Source organism: Buceros rhinoceros, unplaced genomic scaffold (assembly GCF_000710305.1).
Source record: "Buceros rhinoceros silvestris isolate BGI_N320 unplaced genomic scaffold, ASM71030v1 scaffold9598, whole genome shotgun sequence".
In the NCBI taxonomy this organism is placed as follows: Eukaryota; Metazoa; Chordata; class Aves; order Bucerotiformes; family Bucerotidae; genus Buceros; species Buceros rhinoceros.
Genome location: NW_010428591.1, coordinates 9985 through 30265, shown reverse-complemented (window position 1 = coordinate 30265; position 20281 = coordinate 9985). Strand labels below are relative to the sequence as shown.

Below are 20281 nucleotides of genomic sequence, written 5' to 3'. Positions count from 1 at the left end.
GGTGAGGGGTGCGTTTCTGCGGCGGCCTGGTATTTTTACCGAGGGAAAAAGTACGTAAGTGGAGGAGAGAGGAGGGTCCCGTAAAATCTTGTAAAATCCGAAGTGAAGAAGTAACCTGGAGATGGCCCTTTTTAGTATCTGTTTTGGTAGTAGAAGCGAGGGTGGTGTTCGTGTTATTACAGCTAAAGTTAAAATGTGCTGTTAATTGTCTCGGGTTCTTGTGAAAACCAGGAATAAATGACTTTAAAATTGGAAGAGTTAGTGCAGGAAAAGTCCCTCAATTATTTGTTGGATGCAGTCAGCGAGGCATCTTTTATGAGGTAGTGAGTCTGATGGGACTAGTGGGTTTTATGGACTCGAGCTGAACCAGTGGTTTTATTTTTACATTTTGTGTTAGGAGCATTAGTATGTGATAGTCTTCTTACACAGTGGGATTTGATTGTTCTTTCCAGATGTGCAGAATGTGTTAATTGCTTTTGTTAGTGTAGTGAAATTTTAGAACTTGTGATGATATTTCTAGGAATATGTCATTCCACCTTTTTTTAGTAAGAAATGGAGGAGAAAAGTTTGGTTAGTGGTTGGGATACTGGCTTTGATCTCTAGAAGGCTTTATGGTTTTACCACGAACTCTCAGAGTTTAATTACAGCTTTGGACAACTAATTCTCAGGCTGTTTTCATGTCTCACAGCGTTGTCTCACTTGATCTTCTGTCTAGCCAACACAGAGATGGCAGTTATTGCAGAAGGATGTTGGTGGACAGGGGCTTAATCAGGTATTGCAATCCGGTATCGTTCCAGCAGCTAGATTTGCACCCCAGCTCTCTTCCGTAGTGAGGTGTGATGAGACTGAGGCATTTTGGAAGTGTTGGAATTACTTGTACCATATGTTAGCAGTAGACACAGTCCTGTGCTGGAGGAGAAGCTCTGATGTGCAGTGCACCGGGGCTTCTGTAGTGATTGACGAAGTGGGTCACTGAGCTGAGTGAGTGCTTCTGAACTGCAGAATTGACTGTGACGTGTGTACATACCCTGTGTAGGTCAGTTTGATACTCAAGTATGTCGCTAAAGTGAGATCCCAAGGAAGAAAACATAAAGGAAGCTTTTGGTCACAATTTGTACGATGTGGGAAAAATACAGATGTTTCAAGTTACAAAAGTATTACTTTATAGATTAAAATAGGTCTTGTTTGGAAAACAATACAGGAGTCAGTAGAACTTAAGATCCGTGATCTCCGAATTAGTAACATGTTGATAAATCCTTGCAATTAAATGCTGTTCAAAAGCAGCCACTGAGGTTTTTGTTCAAGCTGATGCAAGGGGAACCAGCTTGATGAGATCTTGTGCCTGGACATCTGCAGCCAGTGATAATCTAGAATTTTGCTATGTTAAAATAGTTCCCGTTAAAATCTGAAATTAAGACCTACCACTAAATTGAGAGAGTACCTCATTTGCCATTCTTTTTCTGTTGATTAGAGAACATCACGTCTGTGGCTGTGTTGTGAAATCTTATCAGAATGGCAATCCTAGTTTTGTCTTGGTGGACCCCAAGACCGGTTCAGGATTATTTTAAGTGAACACTTCTTCAAAAGAAGAGAAAATTCCCAAATGGGAGTAACTATAAAGAGGTTTAAAACATTGAAAGAGATTGTGTCCACTTGCAGACTTTTCAGTATAGAAGTTGTTTGCTATTGTTTTTCCTATCTTTCTCTGCCCATATTGTTTGTGTTTTCTTTTTTGTGTCCTTTATTGCTCTGTGGGGAAAAAAAAATTGGAATATAAGTTAATTGACTCTGAGGACATGGTGACTACAAAGGAAGAATACTCAGTTTCACAAAGTTTTGTATTTTATTTGCATGAAATGATGGTAAAGTTTGCTGTTTTCTGACAAATATTACAATAATCCTTATTGTTTTGTCATTCGGTTGCAACAGGACATATCTAACACAGCAAACAAGCGAGACAAAAAAAAAAGAAAAAATATTCTGAAGGAAACATGAAGTGTAGTAGCAATTTTGTTTCCCTGCTGTTTCAGCTGAGAACAATCTATAAGTTGGCTATTTTTTTTTTGGTAACTAAACACTGTCTTTAAATGCAAACTGAGGGCAGTCTTTGCATCTCCAAAGTGTTGATGATCTGTACCTACTTCCATATTTGCAATTCTAGTGCTTATTTTCTTTAAACCAAGCTTATCTTTGAAAACCAGGAAATGTAGCCTCCCTTTTTTTTTTTTTATTTTTTTTAACTCTCCTAAGCTTTGTGAGCTTCTGATTTCTCACTTTTTTCTTTAAATAGAGGTATCAGCTAACACTGTGATGTTGAGGCTAAGGTCGTACAAGATATGTGATTATAAGTTAGAGGTATAGAGATATGTTTAAATAGTTTAATCAAGGTTAAATTGTTCTCTGATTTTATTTTTTTTTTTTTTCTTCCAGGCTACTGTTCCTTTGAGTCACCTTATCAATGCCTTTCATTCACCCAAAAGCTCCACTACTACTGCCAACACAGCGTCTGTGCAGCCTGTCCAGAGGGACACCTCCCCAGACCATGATTCTCAGAAGACTGAGGTACTGAAAACCTTTGGGAGAAGTGGTGTTTTGCTTTTAACTTTTATAAATCTGAATAATAACAGTTTAAGTGAATTCAATATTTGACTTGTTTTATAAAATGGTGTAATGTGACTAAAATGAAACAGAATGTTAACAAACAGAATGTAACTTTTTGAGAGAACTTCAGTCCGTTGGTGCTTTGGCAGTAAGGATTCTATGAAAATACAGTATTTCATTAGTAAGAAAAATAATTTGTAAATGTGTGTCTCAGTTTGTAAATGAGGACGGGATTTGTTTTCACTTTCAACTTAAAATATGTTGAGGGTTTTTGAGAGATTAAATAGCATATTTGCATATTTTTTCTTCTTTTTCTATTAAAATGCCTTTCATTATCATTAGATATTTTTTGATCTTCACATTGAAAATCAAAGTACAGAAAGTGCAAAGTAGTATCAGGTCTTGCTGCTTCTCTTTTAACTCATTTCTTGCAACAAGTTTCATAACCAAGAAGGTACTTGGGAGGAAAAACATGGAGCCCTTCACTAACTGCAGAACTTAGGAACTCGGCATGGATTGTACTGATCATCCCTGTGTTGTAATTCCATTGTTCCATTTGGTTTTTTTGTGTTGCTGTCTTTGCTTCTGATGATAAAAACTGATTTCAGCGGGATACCTGGATTATTGAATTCAACTAAAAGTGCATTTCATTTTAGTTCCGTATTTGTCTTTATACTCAGCAAAAAAAAAAAGTGCTGTCCTTTAAATACAGAGGGTTTTTCACATTTAATATTTTCTCCTTAATTCATTATACACCTGTTGCCTTCTTCGTAGCATGATAAATGTATCTCTCAATTATTTTTAAAGAAAGTTCTTAAAGCAAGTTGATTAGACTACAATAAACCTAAGCTTAAATAAAGGTTAAGATCAAATTTTAAATCAGTAAATACTGACATACCACAGGCAGTTCTAATACTGAACAAAGTTGAACTATTAGAATGGCAAAAATCATTATTTGAGAATGTAAGGCCTCTCTGCTGCAAAGTTAAATCTGTACTCGGAAGTAGTAACCTCTGCTAAAGGGTCACAGCAAACGTACATTTAGAAAAACTTTTTTCAGTCTTCTGCCCCCCTTAGGATTTCAGTAATTTTCCAAGCAATTATTAAGCTGAAGTAGGAAGGCTTGATCTACTCCTTTAAATCATGTGTAAAAAATCTAATTATGTTTAAAAATGTATTCATACTTAATTGAGCGTAAATGGACCAGAAGCAATCTACTCTATCTGCTAGAACAGCATACTCTGTTTACCTGATAGATGCATTTTAAGCTGTAAACTTTGAATATGGTGGTATTCTGGATGCTTCTAGGAATCTGTTCTAAAAATTTAGGAAAACCAAAAATACAATCCATAATGTTTTAACAAACAAAAACTAATTATTCATGCAAATAGATTTAGAGTATTCTCAGCTAAGAAAACGTTACTGCAAAAGCAATACTGAAAGGCTAATAGATATTTTAAAAGGTCCAAACCAATACATATTTTTAAAACATACTCTCCATTTTTTCCTGTCTCTGAAATACACGATTAAAATTTGATCGAGTTTACTCATCTAGTAGCTCCAGTGTATGTCCTTACCTCCTTGATTTCTTCATAGTTTCCTCACTCTGTAGGAAATCCCAGATTCCATTTCCCCATTAAAAACTTTTGCCTTTCATTGTGTGCCTACCCATGTCCTGGCTTTTTCAGATTTTAACTCTGACTATAGTTTCTGCTAAATCTGCACTAGCTGCAAAAGGACCAGCCAGAAAAAAAGAGTTTTGGGGGATTTTGCTGTTGTCTCACTTGGATGAAATATAAGTGGTGGCTAATGCTGTACATTTTTCCCCCTCACACTCTCCATTTGCTCTAGTATAAAGAGTAGGAAGAGTCATATTTTTTTTTTCTGTGACTGCTTCAATCTGTGAGCAGGGAAAAAAAAAAAAGACTGAATTACAAAGAAAATATGTTTGTCATAAATGTGCTGTGAGGATGAAAATACCAATGAGTGCAAATAAAAAGTTACTGTGCATTGACAGTAGCGACTGTTCTTTCTCTGATCAAGTCCTTTCATTTATCTTCATTTAGAATTTTTTTTAATTTCAGCCTCAATTATGAAATACAGATGCTGTATTGAGCCAAAAAGTTATTTCAGTTATTCTTAATTCTTTTTTTCCTAAGGTAATCTTAAGTAAATTTTGAACACTTATTTCTATTTTGCAGTCTGTACTTAATTTAAGAGACCTGGGATTGTCTGATTTGAAAGCTAACCAGTTCAAAGACTTGGTGAACAGATTGCTTCCTGGCTACTGTGCAGAAAACAAAGTCTCTTCGCAGTGGCATACATCGTACATCTCTGCTGAGTCCTTCTTTGAAAATAAGCATGGTATGTTTCAGAGTAAAGCGCTTACGGGAATTGATTTAGATTATAAAGGTGAACACAGTGATTTTTTTTAAATTTAATCTCTTGTGCTCTAGATAACTCATGGTTTAAAAAATCTTTAATAAAAAGTATTAATGTATTATTTTTTAATCGTATGTAGGCTGTCTGTAGAGTGGTGCTTTCGAACCTTGGGAATTTCAGATTTTGTAACCGTTCCTTCAAATTCAGATTTAAAATTTAGTGGTCTCAGCTGTAGTGCAAGTGCATTGCCCTTAATGATGAACCTGAGCTATGATTTTTTCACCAGTTTGTTTCACCAAATAGAAAAAATAAGATTTTGCTAATTTACTAATGTATCACAGTCATGAACATCTCCAGTTTACATTAATTTATTCCTTTTTTGCTTGAAGCAGCATTAGCTGAGGACATTAGTTAGAATGGAACTCAGGGTGGCAAATTGATAACAGACCATCTGGAGTATTTAATTGCAGAAATAAAGCAAGAGTGGTTCCTTACAGTTAAAGATGTTCTGTTCTACTTAGTCTAAAATAAAGGAAGCAAGGACATTGTAGATACTCAAGAATGTATTAGAAAAAGAAGCATATAGCTGACACTTGAGATACTGCCTACGTAGCATTGGGAGAAGGAGCGTTAGAATAATATCTCAGGGCTACTATTAGAGAAGAAGCATTAAATTGCATTGTGATGTGAGATATAAAAAAATTAGCCCAGAGACAGTTTCCTAAGTATGAAAAAAAAGATTTGCAAATACTTAGATTAACACAGAAGCTCATCAGAGTGGTTATTTCGTTCACATTTGAAAAGGCAAGGTTACAGGTAGAAGACTGCCACGGGCCAGGGAGATGCTAAATCTTCAAGAACCTACTTCTGCTGTAGGTGACAGTGCATGCCATGGGTGACTGTTAATGTTGATATATATATATGTTGTGTGTGTACTTGTGCATAAAGTGAGGAGAACATATTTTTTAAAACTAATGTGTTCATAATTCTGTTGTATTAGGTTAGCCAATATGTAGTATTGTAGAAGATTGTGGAATATACAGCATTGTAGAATTAATAGCCAATTTTTCTCTTCTCCTTCCCATAGTTCCTCAGTATTTCAGTTGTTGGCTTGTAAGCTGCTACTACAACCATGTATCTTCAGAAAATTTAGTAGGAACTTTCAGGGTTCTTTTTTTCTGTCCTAGAAGTGTCTAATTGATGTATTAACTTCCTCAGAATACGTAAAATCAACAAAACCCCCACCCTCTTTGTGATTACATTAGCTTTTGAATTACTATGGAAGACAGTATGTGTAGGCTTGGCCTCCGTTTTTTACCTCTCCTTCCCGAGGTCTCTGATGTTTCTTAAATAATTCTTACTTGCTAAATGAAGATGAGTTCTTTGAGCTTTTGGTAACTAAACAAATGAATGACAGTCCTCCTATCTTGCAGTCTGTAGTGTGCTAATAACTTTTCCACTGTGATGCTCTTTTACTTGTTTATTTATTCTTGTTTCTGTATTGCATGAGGACTGTACAGTTAAATAGACAATATAGTTTAAGACATTTTCATACATTTTGCATAGTCTGTTTTAGAATTCCCATGGGCAATCTGTTCTTTAAAGCCTTTGAAACTGAAAGTTTGGTTGAGTGCTTGTCCTTCAGCATCATGAAAGCCTTTGGGTTCCTGTCCAGTCCAGATAACTTGATTCATCTCTGTACCCATGTGCAGAGTTTTCCCTCATAGATACAGCTTCAAATTCAAGATTCTGACTACCAATATTTTTTGGAAATTTTAATTAGAAAAAATTCTGCTATATTGCAAAATGCCTGACATAGGTTAATGCAAAGAAGTTAACTGTCTTTGTTCTGGTAATGGTTAATTTGTTTAATTACAGATGCCTGAAGGACAGTAGTAAAATAGAATTAATATTTAAGAAAGAAAACCAGCCTGTGCCATTTAATATAGGGCGTATTTACAATTTACTTGATCTTTTTACAGGTTTTGTGAATGTTTTCAGTGCTTTACGCTCATCGTGTTTGTACAGACAGCATCCTAATCCACTTCAAAACTTCTGTTCAGATGTTCGGAGTTGGCCAGGTAAACCAGTAAACTACACTGTTTGTAATTTCTAGAGTAACTTTTTATTCTGGGAAAGTGTTTTTACTTTTGTCTCAGATGTCACTCAGGAAATACCAGTAAACTTCCAGAAGGAACTTTCTGTTGATATTAAAACTTTAAATCATGAAGTTCTTTTTGCATTTTAGTAGTATGTTTCCAGAATTAAGTTAGTAAACATGGTGTAACTATAGAATCATGTTAAGTATTTGTGGATCATATTCTTAAAAGATGATAGAGGAGCTGACTGCTTTTGAGAATCTAAATATGTTGACTCTAGTATTCGTCCACGTGAACTATATGGTGTTTGGTGACTGATTTAAACTACTTCTGGGTGTATGGTGGGTAACAACAGGGCTGCATTACCAAGAACGTATTCAGGAGCTTAGGGAGTTCAGGTCTTCAGTTCTTCTGATACTACATCTGGTACTGTGTCTGGTTTTGTATCCCATCGTTAAGAGAGAGGTGCTGACAAATGGAGATTGCCTAGTGATGGGCCACAAGCAACGGTGCAGTTTTTTGAGCATTTAATGTATGGGGGAAGCTGAAGGATCTGAGGGGTTTTAAAGCTAGGAGAAGAGAAGGCAAGAAGTTATTTAATTGCCGTTGGAGACATTAGTTACCCTTCTCTTGAATACCTCAGAGGCAACAATTACAATTAAAAGCAAAGAATTTCTTGTTGGAAAATTTTCATAATGAAAATGGCAAAGCTCTAAAAAATTGTCCAGAGGGGTTGTGTTATCTTAATTCTTGGAGGCTTTCAGAATTGAGCTGGGCAAGGTCTAGAGCTGTCTGACCTGATGTTGAAATTAGATCATCTCCAGAAGTTCATTTTATCTGGAGCTATTCTGTAACAGAAGGCTTAGTTAAAACTACTTAGTTCATTGGTATTGGTGATTATTTTAAAACATAGTAGTGGAAGAAGAAGATAAATATTCTTGGCTTTTGTGATGTATGTGATAAAATTTCCATCACAGGGTTTCTGATGTGATAGAACATAGTGCTACAAGCTCACCATGTTTACATGGTCTCATTTCTTTGTCATTTTCTAAGTTAACAAGACGCCTGAGCCATTCCAGTTGTCTTCAGGGCACCTTATCAGCTGAGCTTTTAGACAAAGTTTATCTTAATCAGGAACCTTCATTCCCATCCTTCTGGATTAGCTTCTGAATTTTTCATGTTTGTCAGCCCGCCTGGATTTAATTCAGCTATATGTCTCTTCTGTTCCATGAGATGGTGATAGGGTTGGCTAATTATCTATAGTTCACAGTGTGAACTCATGATTATTTTAACAAAAAAAAGGTATGGGAACAATATATTGTGAAACAGTAAGCAGTTTGCTTGCAAGTTCAGATTACGAAGATGGTTCATGATCACATAACTATTCATTTACAGTACTTAAACTGGACAAGTAAACTAATAAATTATTATTATTATATCCAGAAGTGTTCTTCATACAGTTTTCTGGTTTTCACTTTTTTGGGTAGGCGTTTTAAACAGATTGCTGTTTGCAATGCTCTTCACTTGCTACTGTGGATATGTTGGGAAGATTATATTCAGTTCACTCGTGATAGTCTTTTTCATGTAATAGTTTCTGAAATTTCTTGGGCCTTTTTTTTGTGGTTGTAATGGATAATTTTTAACTTAATTTATTATTACTACTTTAAGTTTACATACAATCACGGAACTTTAAGACTTTAAGATCAAGAGCAAGACGTCTGCAGTCAACATCTGAACAATTCACAGAAACAAAAAGTTCACTTTCTTCACTTTTGAAGGTAAGTATGAGTAGCATTATGAAGTTGTTTTGGGCTTATTCAGACCATGTCTTCCTCTTGAATGAAGCTGCACAATTTACCAAACATGTTTTGTTCTGCTAGTGTGAAAATTTCTTAATTTTGAAACTTGAGCTAATGTCAACATGCTGTGTTTTCCTACTACATATGTCAGTCCAAAGGTAAAGCCTCCTATTTATTTCCATGGAAACTACAACAGATACAGGCCTTTGTAATACACAGATACGGTTCATATATCATCAATATAAAGATTTATTTAATTTTTTTAGAAGAGTATTTTCCAAGTATAAAAATCGTTTTTAAAGTCTAGAAATAAAACTTTGAATTGTTTTTGTGGCTTTGTTAAAAATAGCTTGGAGTCAAATGAAGTATTTGTTTAAACAAATACAGCTACTTTAACATACAAGAATGTGTATTTTTTCAAGCAGTTCAGCATGTGATTGATGTTTTAAGAAGATAGATTTACTTGTGGTGTGTATTTTTAAGATACAACAATTGCAAACTTTGCATTTTTGTGTGTTACAAACTCACATGTGTACTTATAATTCAACAAATACTATCTAGGCTTGAGATAGCAAAGCCAAGTTGACCTCTGTACTCTTTGCTTCTATTTGGTTTTATAGACATGGGCTAATTAAAGGATTTGATTTTATTGTCTGTATAAATTAGCTTTGAACTCTCCACTTCTTCTAGGCATATATGGTTTATTTTATTTATGGAGTAGGTATACTGTGGATGAAGATAAACCAGAGCTAGCTCCATGCAGTGCTGCTCTTAAATTTGGTAGGGCATGTGAGATGTATTTGGTCAAGCTCTATCAAAACTGTACTTACAAAATTAATTCCAAATGTGAAATATTTAAATTGATTTCATGAAGCAAAAAATATTAAGCTAACAACTCCCTCTGAATCCAGTGTACAAAGCTAGCTGTGTACAAATCTGCCTTAGGCTGTGTTTTCTGTTTGGAACTGGGTATGAAGAGGAACCTGAACCTGAACTGTTCAGCAAAAATCAGGGTATCCCTGCTGGAACCATTGTGATTCCACACTCAAGCTACTCCCCTGTGCTGTGTAACTCCATAGCACGTGAATTATATGATGCATTGTTTTTCCCTCCCTCACCCGTGCTAGCCAGGTAGTAAGTTAATTATCTATCAAAACTTAGTGTATACTAACGTTGCTGTGGAAAATATTTTAGGGCTTCATCCTGAGAAAGCGAAGAATTGATGTTGAAAGCTTAGATGCACTAATGAAAACAAAAAACATCCCAGAGGCACACCAGGATGCTTTTAAAACTGGTTTTGCAGAAGGCTTTTTGAAAGCACAGGTATTCCTGCAAAAAACGCTTGGTAAGTTGTTTTAGTTCATTTATCTTGTCTTTGCATGCAGAAAGTAATTTATTTCAGCCCATATTAAAACTTTTTTTGTTTTCTTTTACAGATTCTTTAAGAAGATCACGCTTGCTTTCTTTCTTTCTCTTCGTTCTTTGTTTTTATCTTGCTGTATATTCTTCATTTTTACCTGGGAAAGGTTCCTTTTCTGATGCTGGTTAGTTAACTTTTTTTTTCCCCTGCATTGTTTCACTTGTCTCATTTCTTTCAGCAGATTTAGCACAAATGATTTGTGTTTTGACATTATGATTGTTTTTAGGATAGCATTTCAATGTACTAATGAAAGAGAAGAATTAAGTACTGCTTTTGGCTACAGCATCTCAGGCAATAGTGTCACAAAATCTTTATGGAGACAAAAAAGTTGTCCCTTAGTATAATTATTTTAATTCTTTCGGAACAAAGCAGAGAAGTCGTCAGACTGTTCACTAGTTATGTATTGGCCTTTGTATTTAGATGATGTGTTATCTAGGTCAGCAGTAGGGAAAATGATTTGATTTTTATTGTAATCGCAGTCAAGTTTATAGCAACTAGGTGCTTGGATGTCGAATTGTCATCTTGAGAAATCTGTTGGAAATAACAGAACGTTCAAAGGCTGAGCTAATGTAAATGGGAAATTCCAACTTGATGTTAAATTATCACTGGGGTTTTAGGAAAGTTAGGGTATGTGCAGAAACTCTGAGGGAGAGCTTTGCATACGTGCTTTTGGATGTGGGGCTTTCTGAACTACAAATGACTAAAAAGCACTTATATCATTGCGCTAATTGCAGGTATTTAACAGATTTTTGTTAAATGTTGTTTTTGCTGGCCACTTGTAAAGAGAAATGTGCCCTTTCAAAAGGGCAGGTGTAAAGTTAGTGGCTTTGGTATGCGTTCAAGTGGAAAGTTCAGTCTTGGAATTGAACGACTTCGTGTGTAAATTTGTTGTTATTCATCTGCTGTTTGCTATTAGTACGTTTTCGAACATCGAGTATCTTTGATGCAGCAGTTGATCCAATCCAGTTGAAAAATGTCACCTTTGAACATGTAAAAGGGGTAAGTTCAAAAGTGAAGTGTATGTGAGTTCCTGCTTAACTAAATCATTGTGAGCCTCAAGAATGTCTTACTCTGTTCAAAAAATGTCTTCGTCTGAAGCGTTATGTATATTGACCATTCCAGGATCAAGGAAGGTTTTAACCACTCCTGTTTTATGACTCTGTGGCATTTAATACCTTAAAAGGTGCACCATCATCTTGTTGAATCACATTTTTAAAGGATAGAATAGCAAAAGGGAGGCCATAAGTATCCACGTTAATCTACTTTTTGCACAAGCTGACCAGTGCATTGTCAAGAAAATGGCAATGTCACTTGATCATTTCTTTCTTGGTGCCATCTCTTGGATGTCTGTATTAGGACAGGAGACATGTTGATTCCCAGAAAGGAGTGGGCATGTCACTGCTGATGGGATAGTTCCCTTCCCCATGGACAAATAGATACAATTAATCTCTTTAACTAGTTAGACTATTATACCGGTGTAGAATTTTATATTCTTTATTTATCCTGTTGGTCATATCTGATCTTGAACTGTGTTCGGTTATTCCTTCACTATTATTCAGTGTTTACTAATTCCCACGGACAGGTCTAGGATATAAGTTGAATTAAACTCGTGGACACTTAGTATCCACACAGATCTGTGGTACACTTTTATCTTCTGTCTGTTGTGTATTTTTGATCAATATACATTTAGAGACTTAGTCTCTAATACAAAACTCACCTAAAAAAAAAAAAGCAGTGTTTTATAAATACTTAACTGTATTTCGTGACATGTTTTTAATGTGTAGGTTGAAGAAGCTAAACAGGAATTGCAAGAAGTTGTGGAATTCCTGAAAAACCCACATAAATTTACTGTACTAGGAGGTAAACTTCCAAAAGGTAAGAATCACAGCTCAGCAGAAGTGGAAATCATATGTAGCCGTGGCTATCTTTGTATCTTTTGATGCGTTAAGTTACAGAAATTCTTTTACTTTTTCACTGAATGTAACACAGTATTAAAGTATTTACTGCTGAAGTTAGGTGTAAGTGGTGTTAATGCCTTTTAAAAGAGTAGAACTTTATGTAGCTCAGTGGTTTTAAGTGTCCCTTTTGGGTGTTTTTTTCCCCTCCTCCTTTAACTGTCTCTATAAAGATACCTTTTTTAAAAAAGTTAATAGCTTCCTGTCACCAAATTTACTACTTCTACTGTACTTTTTCTCATGTGACAAAGATATAGAAGTCTTGAAGAATTACCCAACATAATGCAAAAATGTCCAAAATTGAAACTATTATCCGAATGAATATGTGGGGGTTAGGCAAAACTTACTGTGCTTTCTTTAGACACTGAACTAATATACGGTAGTTCTTTATCTTGAAGGGAGGGGGTATGTGTGTAACTGAACTCTTAAAAGGCCTTTATTTCTTCCATACGGCCTTAAGCACCTTTAGTGCTTGCTGTCTGCTTTAGACAGTTTAGAAACAAATGTTTTAATTTAAAAGGATGATTAAGCTTGGTCATAGTAGAAGGCCCAGTGAAGCTGAAATACATAAATCTGGTAAGTCTGTTTCCTGTTAGTGTCAATTACCTAGAATGATTTAAGTAAAAAAAAAAAAAAATTCCACTTTTAGAAATGGCTGGAAAAATGACAGGTTGAAGAAGACACTGTTAGGGATTCAACTGCTAAACTCTACAGTAATTTTGTAGAATATTTCAGGCTTCTGTTTCTATTTAATAGCCTTCCAAGTTTTTGTTGTTTAATTATGGATCAGAGTGTATCAAGGTCTGTTACAAGTTGCTTCTTCAGACTGCAAATAATGAGCAGTATCTGAAATGGGATGTGAACAGCTTTTTGAACCCAACCATAAATTATTTCTTCTAATGCATGAAAGAAACAGTACTTGTATAAGACGACTGTGTGGGTTTGGTGGGTTTGTTGGGTTTGTTTTTATTTGTGGTTTTGTTTGTCTTTTTAGGTATTCTGTTAGTTGGACCACCTGGTACTGGTAAAACTCTTCTTGCACGGGCTGTAGCTGGTGAAGCTGACGTTCCATTTTATTACGCATCTGGATCGGAGTTTGATGAGATGTTTGTCGGTGTAGGAGCTAGTCGCATCCGAAGCCTATTCAGTAAGTTAAATATCTGTGGTTTTGAAATTGCATGCGAGATTAAGTATTCACTGTTTGAGTTTTAGGTACAATTCTGCTTACCGGAAAGTAGTAGTGTATGAGGCTAATAAATAAAACTTTTAATTGTGTAGGTAAATCTCAGAATTGTCTGAAGGTCACTTAGCTGTACTCAGACAAAATTGTAGCAAAAATTTTAACTGATGTTACAGCACTCCCAGGGAGAAGTAATTTAATTAGAAATGTAATGTCCTATAAACTAAATGGAATGTTTGAAATTGTACTGTCATACATAGATTGCTGTAAATATGAATTAAATTATGTTAACCTTCTTAATTACTTTCCTCAATTTTTATATATGTTTTTTTAAAAATCTGAATGAGAGCTTTACAGCATCACAAGTTAGCACAAAGCTGAGATTTCCTTTCTCACACCCACCAACAGGCCCAGAATAAAGGGCATTATAATGGAACTTACAAAATTAATGTTTAGATTGATAACATTGACAGAAGAGACTTCTGTTTTTATAAAAATAAATACTACTGGGGAGGGAGAAATCCAGCTTCTCTCTTAAATGGAAGCTTGATAGTGTCAGGCATGTCAGTGTAGAACATAGTTGCATTTGTAGAAGAAATATGACTTGCTTCACAAGGAAGGGATGCAAGATGTAATGTATTGTACTTTAAAATGTACATTTCTTTCTGTTGGCTACAGAAGTTTAGATGACTGGCTTGTAACATTGATATTTATGTACAGATATGTCTAGCTGGGTGGGATAAGTTGCATCGTGGTATGCATATACCAGTTGATGGTTTATCTAATTTAGTTTATTGTAGCATTTTTATTTTGTGAACTTGAGGGTGAGGTCTCCACTGTTACATAACAAGCAGGTTCTGTTAAAAAAGGTTACCATTTAGAGCTATCACATTTCATACTATTTTTATTTAACAAGTCAATGTTCTTTACCCAAGCCTATGAAATATAGGGAGTTGATAGAAACTGCAATAAATTTCTAATTCTATTCTACTAGTCATTTCCTGTAGCATAATAAGCTGAAGTGGATATGAAGAATCTTGCTTTTCTTTGTATCGCTTTATTTCAAGAATCTGTTTCAATTTTTTTAGGCTAGAATCAAGACAGTTCTGGTGAGAATAGAACTGGTTCTGGTGTCTAATAGAACACTTTATAATACCAGTATTAGAAATAGTAGAAGCCTCAATTACATGATATGCTGTGTTCCTTTGTGTGGTTTAAGTGTCCTTCTGCTATTTTCCTTTTGTCAGGGGAAGCAAAAGCAAATGCACCATGTGTTATATTTATTGATGAGTTAGACTCTGTTGGTGGGAAGAGAATTGAATCTCCAATGCATCCCTATTCAAGACAGACCATTAATCAACTTCTTGCTGAAATGGATGGGTAAATATATGGATCCTGAGGGCACAGACAGCTTTGGGTTTCGTATTTTTTGGTAATGCTTTTAAGGATATGAATTTAAGATGATTTTATGACCACTTTTTTAGTACTGCCAGCAGTACCATTGATGGCCTTACTGTAAAGAATATAGAAGCTTTTGAGTTGTAGTAGCACAGTAGCTGCAATTAGCTTAAATACTTTCTCATTTCTTTTAGGCTGGCTGTATATATAAAGGAAGACGCTAACTCTAAGATCAGGGCATGTCTTTAATCAGTTGTTGGGTTAAATGTGGTCATTCTTGGATCACATGTGGTTTGATAGCATGTTTTTGACTGGTCAGTTGAGGTCATCTGAAATAAGAAATAGAAGTAGTTATTGACGAAAAAAGGTGTAAATTCTTTCTCAAAAAAAACCCTCACCCTTTTTTCCCCATACAGCTTTAAACCTAATGAAGGTGTTGTTATTATTGGTGCAACAAACTTCCCTGAAGCATTAGATAAGTGAGTATAATGTATTTTTTACAGAGTATGTATTAACAAACAAACAAAATCAAAACTGCAACAACAAAGTTGCTTGTGATAATCTTCAGCTATTACAGTGTTTGAACTGGGGTTTTTTCCCCCTGTTAAAAATTACGCGTATTGACCAGTTTTTGGCATTTAAGATGTTGCATTAAATATGGAGAAATAAGTAACATGCTTCTAAACATCCAACATTTCTGGATGTTTTTCTACTTCAATTGACCAGCTGCATTCCTTGTTCAGAATGCAACGTTTTCAAATGCAAAAACACCTTTAAAATGGGTTGGTAATAAGCATCTTTTATCTGTCTTTTTACATACAAATAAGAAAAATGGATTTTTTTGCATCTGTGTACCAGGTATAGTCTATGTAGATGTCTTTAGATATATCAGATGGATTTTTGTTCCTTATATACATCCTTAGAGCAGTTGACTCCAGCATTTTTATGTCAATGTATTATCTCTTCCCTTAGTGCTTTAATACGTCCTGGTCGCTTTGATATGCAAGTTACTGTTCCCAAGCCTGATGTAAGAGGTCGTACAGAAATTCTGAAGTGGTACCTTAATAAAATAAAGTATGATCCATGTAAGTAAATACTTCTCTGTAATATCTTTCTATGTAACAGTTTTTTAACTGTCCCTTATTCCATCAGCAATTGTGGCTAATACCTTGTGTCTCAGAAAAGAACATAAAAATTGTCTAGTTTGCAGTGTTTCTTTCTAGTCCCCAACAGTTCATAGTACCTTAAGAATTAGGGTACTTTTCTTCTAAAACCACAATTTTTTTGTTTAATGCATTATTTTTAATAGAACGTTATCCAATCATTTATTGACATTTCTTCATGATACAAGCTTTTTCATGAGCAATATGGACCCTAATGACAAGTTTGTGTTTCCCCACAGCTGTCGATCCTGAAATAATTGCACGAGGCACGGTAGGATTTTCTGGAGCAGAGCTTGAGAATCTTGTAAATCAAGCTGCCTTGAAGGCAGCTGTTGATGGAAAAGATATGGTAACCATGAAAGAGCTAGAATTCTCCAAGGACAAAATACTAATGGGTAGGATTTTACACGAACAACATACATATATGTTACAGTACACAGGGGTTTTCTTGTGTGATTGTGACTTTAACGGAAAGAAGTATTTTATCTGTTTTTTTGGTTGGTTGGTTTGTTTTAAAAAGTCTCCTGTTGTTTAATTCTAAGTAGGACCTTTTGAGGCTGGAGAGTGATATGTATAATTAATCTAGATGGAAGAAATTCTTTAAGACTTGATGCTTATTTAGAATGAAAAATGATGCATGTAATACTTCAAACTAGAGGAAGACACAGGCTTGATTTCTTGCTATTGCCCTTCTTACTCCTAAAAGAAGGGAGAGAATAAATGACCAGGAACGTGGAACTTGTCATGTCATAACACAGATACCTGAGACATATGCTTAAAGTCTGGTCTGTCCAAACTTGAGAGAAGAAGTGGAATTTTCTCAGATACTAGACTGCGTATTAAATTAATTCCTTTAAAAACAACCTGTCCGTGGAGTATCTTGAGATCCATTTTAAACATTAGAATCTTAATTGTAAACATTTTGCCCTTGATGACTGTTAGTTAATTGTGTTTGCATGCTGTTCCTCAGCTGCTTGGTGCTTTTTCTGAGGATATGTAATGTGTGGGTTGTGGTGATCAGCAGTACAAAAAGTTTATTTAATGTTCTTCTATTTAAGGACCTGAACGTAGAAGTGTAGAAATTGATGAAAAAAACAAAACCATCACTGCTTACCATGAATCTGGACATGCTATCATTGCATATTATACTAAGGATGCAATGCCGATCAACAAGGCTACAATCATGACACGAGGAACGACACTTGGGCATGTGAGTATTGCTAGAACTTTGTTGGTTTAATGTTGTCGAGGAATTTGCCAGCATTGCTGTTTGTTGTAATTTTAATGCTTATTGTAGTATGTTGAAATACTCAGTTATGTGTAATCTCTTGGGAAACTCACTGGACGTCTTTTCTGTGTGACAAAAAGCTTTCTTCCTTCATTTCGAAATAGAATAGCATATGCTAGTATAATAGTTCACATATACAAGGAAAGAAATGTAAGTATGTTTGAATCTGCTGCAGTTAAAATAGTACCCAGCAGTGAAACATTGAAGGATGTCTAAAGGACTGGGCTGTAGAAGCTTTCCTCAACTCTATTTGTAACACAAACATCCTTGTTCAAGTTGTTCTTTGTTCAGTGTGACTTTTTCTAAACCTAGTCGGTTAACTACCTTGTTTCTAGCATAGATATCCCAAAGTTTTTCTATTCTGCCTTTAGCTGCCAAGCATTTGAACAGAAAAATATTTCTGTTTCTGTTGAACTTCATCCAAGTTAATGTCTTCAGTTAAAGAATCCTGGCCTGAATCTCCTGGCAAGTTGATTTGTGCTCGGTACAAGTGGAGGGAACAGGAGAAATGGGTAGAATAGATTGTTCTGTTTCTTCTGGTGGTAGCTTTAAGTTGCTTAATTCTATGTGGTGCTCCTGGCCTGTAGGAGGCTATTTGAGCTGATAGACTAAGCACCTCCAAGCAAACCTGATGAATGCAGGGACTAGGAGGAGGCCCAGCGCATTAAAATTGTTGCGTAAAAGCCTTTATATCTGCTTTAGATATAACAAGAATATTTTTCAGATTGTTTCAGTATTTCAGTGTTTTACTGTTACCTGACCACAGTTCTGTATCTCTACAGGTATCTTTGCTCCCAGAAAATGACAGGTGGAGTGAAACTAGATCCCAGTTGCTTGCACAGATGGATGTCTGTATGGGAGGAAGAGCAGCAGAAGAGCTCATATTTGGAAGTGATCACATCACTACAGGTCAGCTGATGGGCAGTTAAAAGAATTTTTGATCAAAGCTTGTCGACTGGCAAGTTTAACTCACTTTCAATGATGTAACTTAAATCTGTTTCCTATCTAGGTGCTTCCAGTGATTTCGACAATGCTACTAAAATTGCAAAACTGATGGTGACTAGATTTGGAATGAGCGAGAAGGTAGTATCATCAATTCTTAAATATTTATAATGGTATAAAGAAATGTTATGTTCTGCAACGAAATTCAGCATTTGGCTGTCAGTGATCGCAGAGTCTAAGTTCTGGCAAAAAAGAAACTAAGCCTTATGACTGGCCTTGCTGTAGAGAACTCAACCAGAAAACCTGTATATTTGACAGTTTAAAACCTAACTGGCAAGATCTTCACCTCAAAATTGCCTTGAAAGTTACTAATGTTTGCAGAAAATGTTCCTAATAAAACCAAACGTTTTGGAATTGAGGATAATCGTGGGGTTTGGTAGGGGGATGACAGCACTGACTCTTCTAGACTTCTGAGAAACTGCTGTAGTCATCTTTATTACCCACCAAGTGTTAATAGTCTAGGGATTTTGTTTTGCTTTTTAAATAAGAAAATGTTTAATCAGAATCTGTACTGTGACCTCTTGAAATAATAGAACTCTGCAGTGACTATGTAGTTGATGAATAGGCGGCTTCTTTTGCTCCTGTTGCAAGTACTTCAGTAAATATTTAGTGATTTTTATTTGCACATAGAAGCAATAAGGTGGTGAAGCTTTTACAGTGTTTTAAGTGTTAAGCCGTTTTATGTTTAATGCAACAGTGGCAAGATAAAGACGCTTTTGTTGTGGTTGTTTCAGCTCGGCGTTATGACGTATACTGATACAGGGAAAGTCAGCCCTGAAACGCAGTCTGCAATTGAACAGGAAGTGAGAACACTTTTACGGGTAAGGTTCTCTCCCCCTCCACTCTGATATGTTTATTTTGAGATGAGTTGAGTATCAGCTTACTTGTTTATTCAGTTGGGAGGTGTATGCTGGTGAAACTCCACAGGTGGATGAAAGTGTTCCCAAATGTTTAATGTAGCTGCAGCTTTGAATCTCTGCAGATCAACACTTTTTGGTGATTGTCATGAACAAGTAGTGAGAGACAAGTTGGTGATGTTGGGTTCTACAAAAAAAAATTAAAATGTAATGTATTTGTTTTGTTCTAAAGTGTTAAAATCTTCCTTCCACCTTTTTTAAATATTAGGACTCGTATGAGCGAGCAAAGAACATCCTGAAGACTCATGCAAAAGAACACAAGAATTTAGCAGAAGCTTTATTGAAATATGAGACTTTGGATGCCAAAGAAATCCAAATTGTTCTAGAGGGGAAAAAACTAGAAGTAAGATGATTACTTCTGGAATAAAGTAGCTGATAATTTGAAGAATGTACATCTAGCAATGCAGTAGTCTTAAACAACATAGCCTTTTTTTCCCTTCCTGATGTGTGTATGGCATTAGTGACTCTTTAATTCTGTCTCTTGTGAGCTTCTGTTACTCATCTATTTCTTGTGTCTCATCAGAATAAGACACACAAAATACAGCAAGTTCCTCATCCTCTGCTCTCTATACTCTTCCCGCAAGAGGTTATTCAGATGGATAATTTTCAAGGTTAAATTCAGCATTTTGGTCTAGTCAAATGTCGAAGCTGAGAAGAAAAACATGCAGATACACTGGTCTCTTTTGGTATAGCTTCCTGCATCCTGCTGCTACCTGTGCATTTGAAGTGATACCCCATGTGTGCTATGGAATGATTTCTGGATAGTGACAGCTGGATTTGAAAACAGCAGTATGTAGCCTGTCTAATGCTCATACTCTGTTCGGAGGCTAGAGATCACTTCTAAAGAAGCTATTCACAAATACAAAACTTCTCTAAGAATGAAGCAGCTACACAGTGCATCATTATTAAAGGGAGTTGTGGGAGCTCCATGTTAGACAAAAACATCAGTGAGTTTTGTTTTCAGTGCTCTTGGGGTTAAAATACACACATGTATGGCTGGGAGAGAAAACCTAATTCAAAACCAACAGGCTAAACATGTCTAAGCCTCCTTGGACCATGTTTTGGGCAGAACTGTGG

General features: G+C 35.6%; 1 protein-coding gene across 1 annotated transcript; it reads left to right on the top strand.

Moving 5' to 3' along the window:
- Positions 1 to 2430: 2430 nt before the first annotated feature.
- YME1L1 (YME1-like 1 ATPase) lies at positions 2431 to 19765 on the top strand (the record flags this gene model as incomplete). The annotated part of the gene is made up of 18 exons (XM_010142336.1): positions 2431 to 2562; positions 4803 to 4965; positions 6966 to 7064; positions 8751 to 8860; positions 10076 to 10226; positions 10318 to 10425; positions 11218 to 11300; positions 12086 to 12176; positions 13251 to 13403; positions 14684 to 14816; positions 15251 to 15313; positions 15807 to 15919; positions 16237 to 16392; positions 17056 to 17207; positions 18068 to 18194; positions 18295 to 18368; positions 19022 to 19108; positions 19413 to 19765. Coding segments are annotated over 18 exons (2139 nt in total), but the record flags the coding sequence as incomplete, so codon positions are not given.
- Positions 19766 to 20281: the final 516 nt, after the last annotated feature.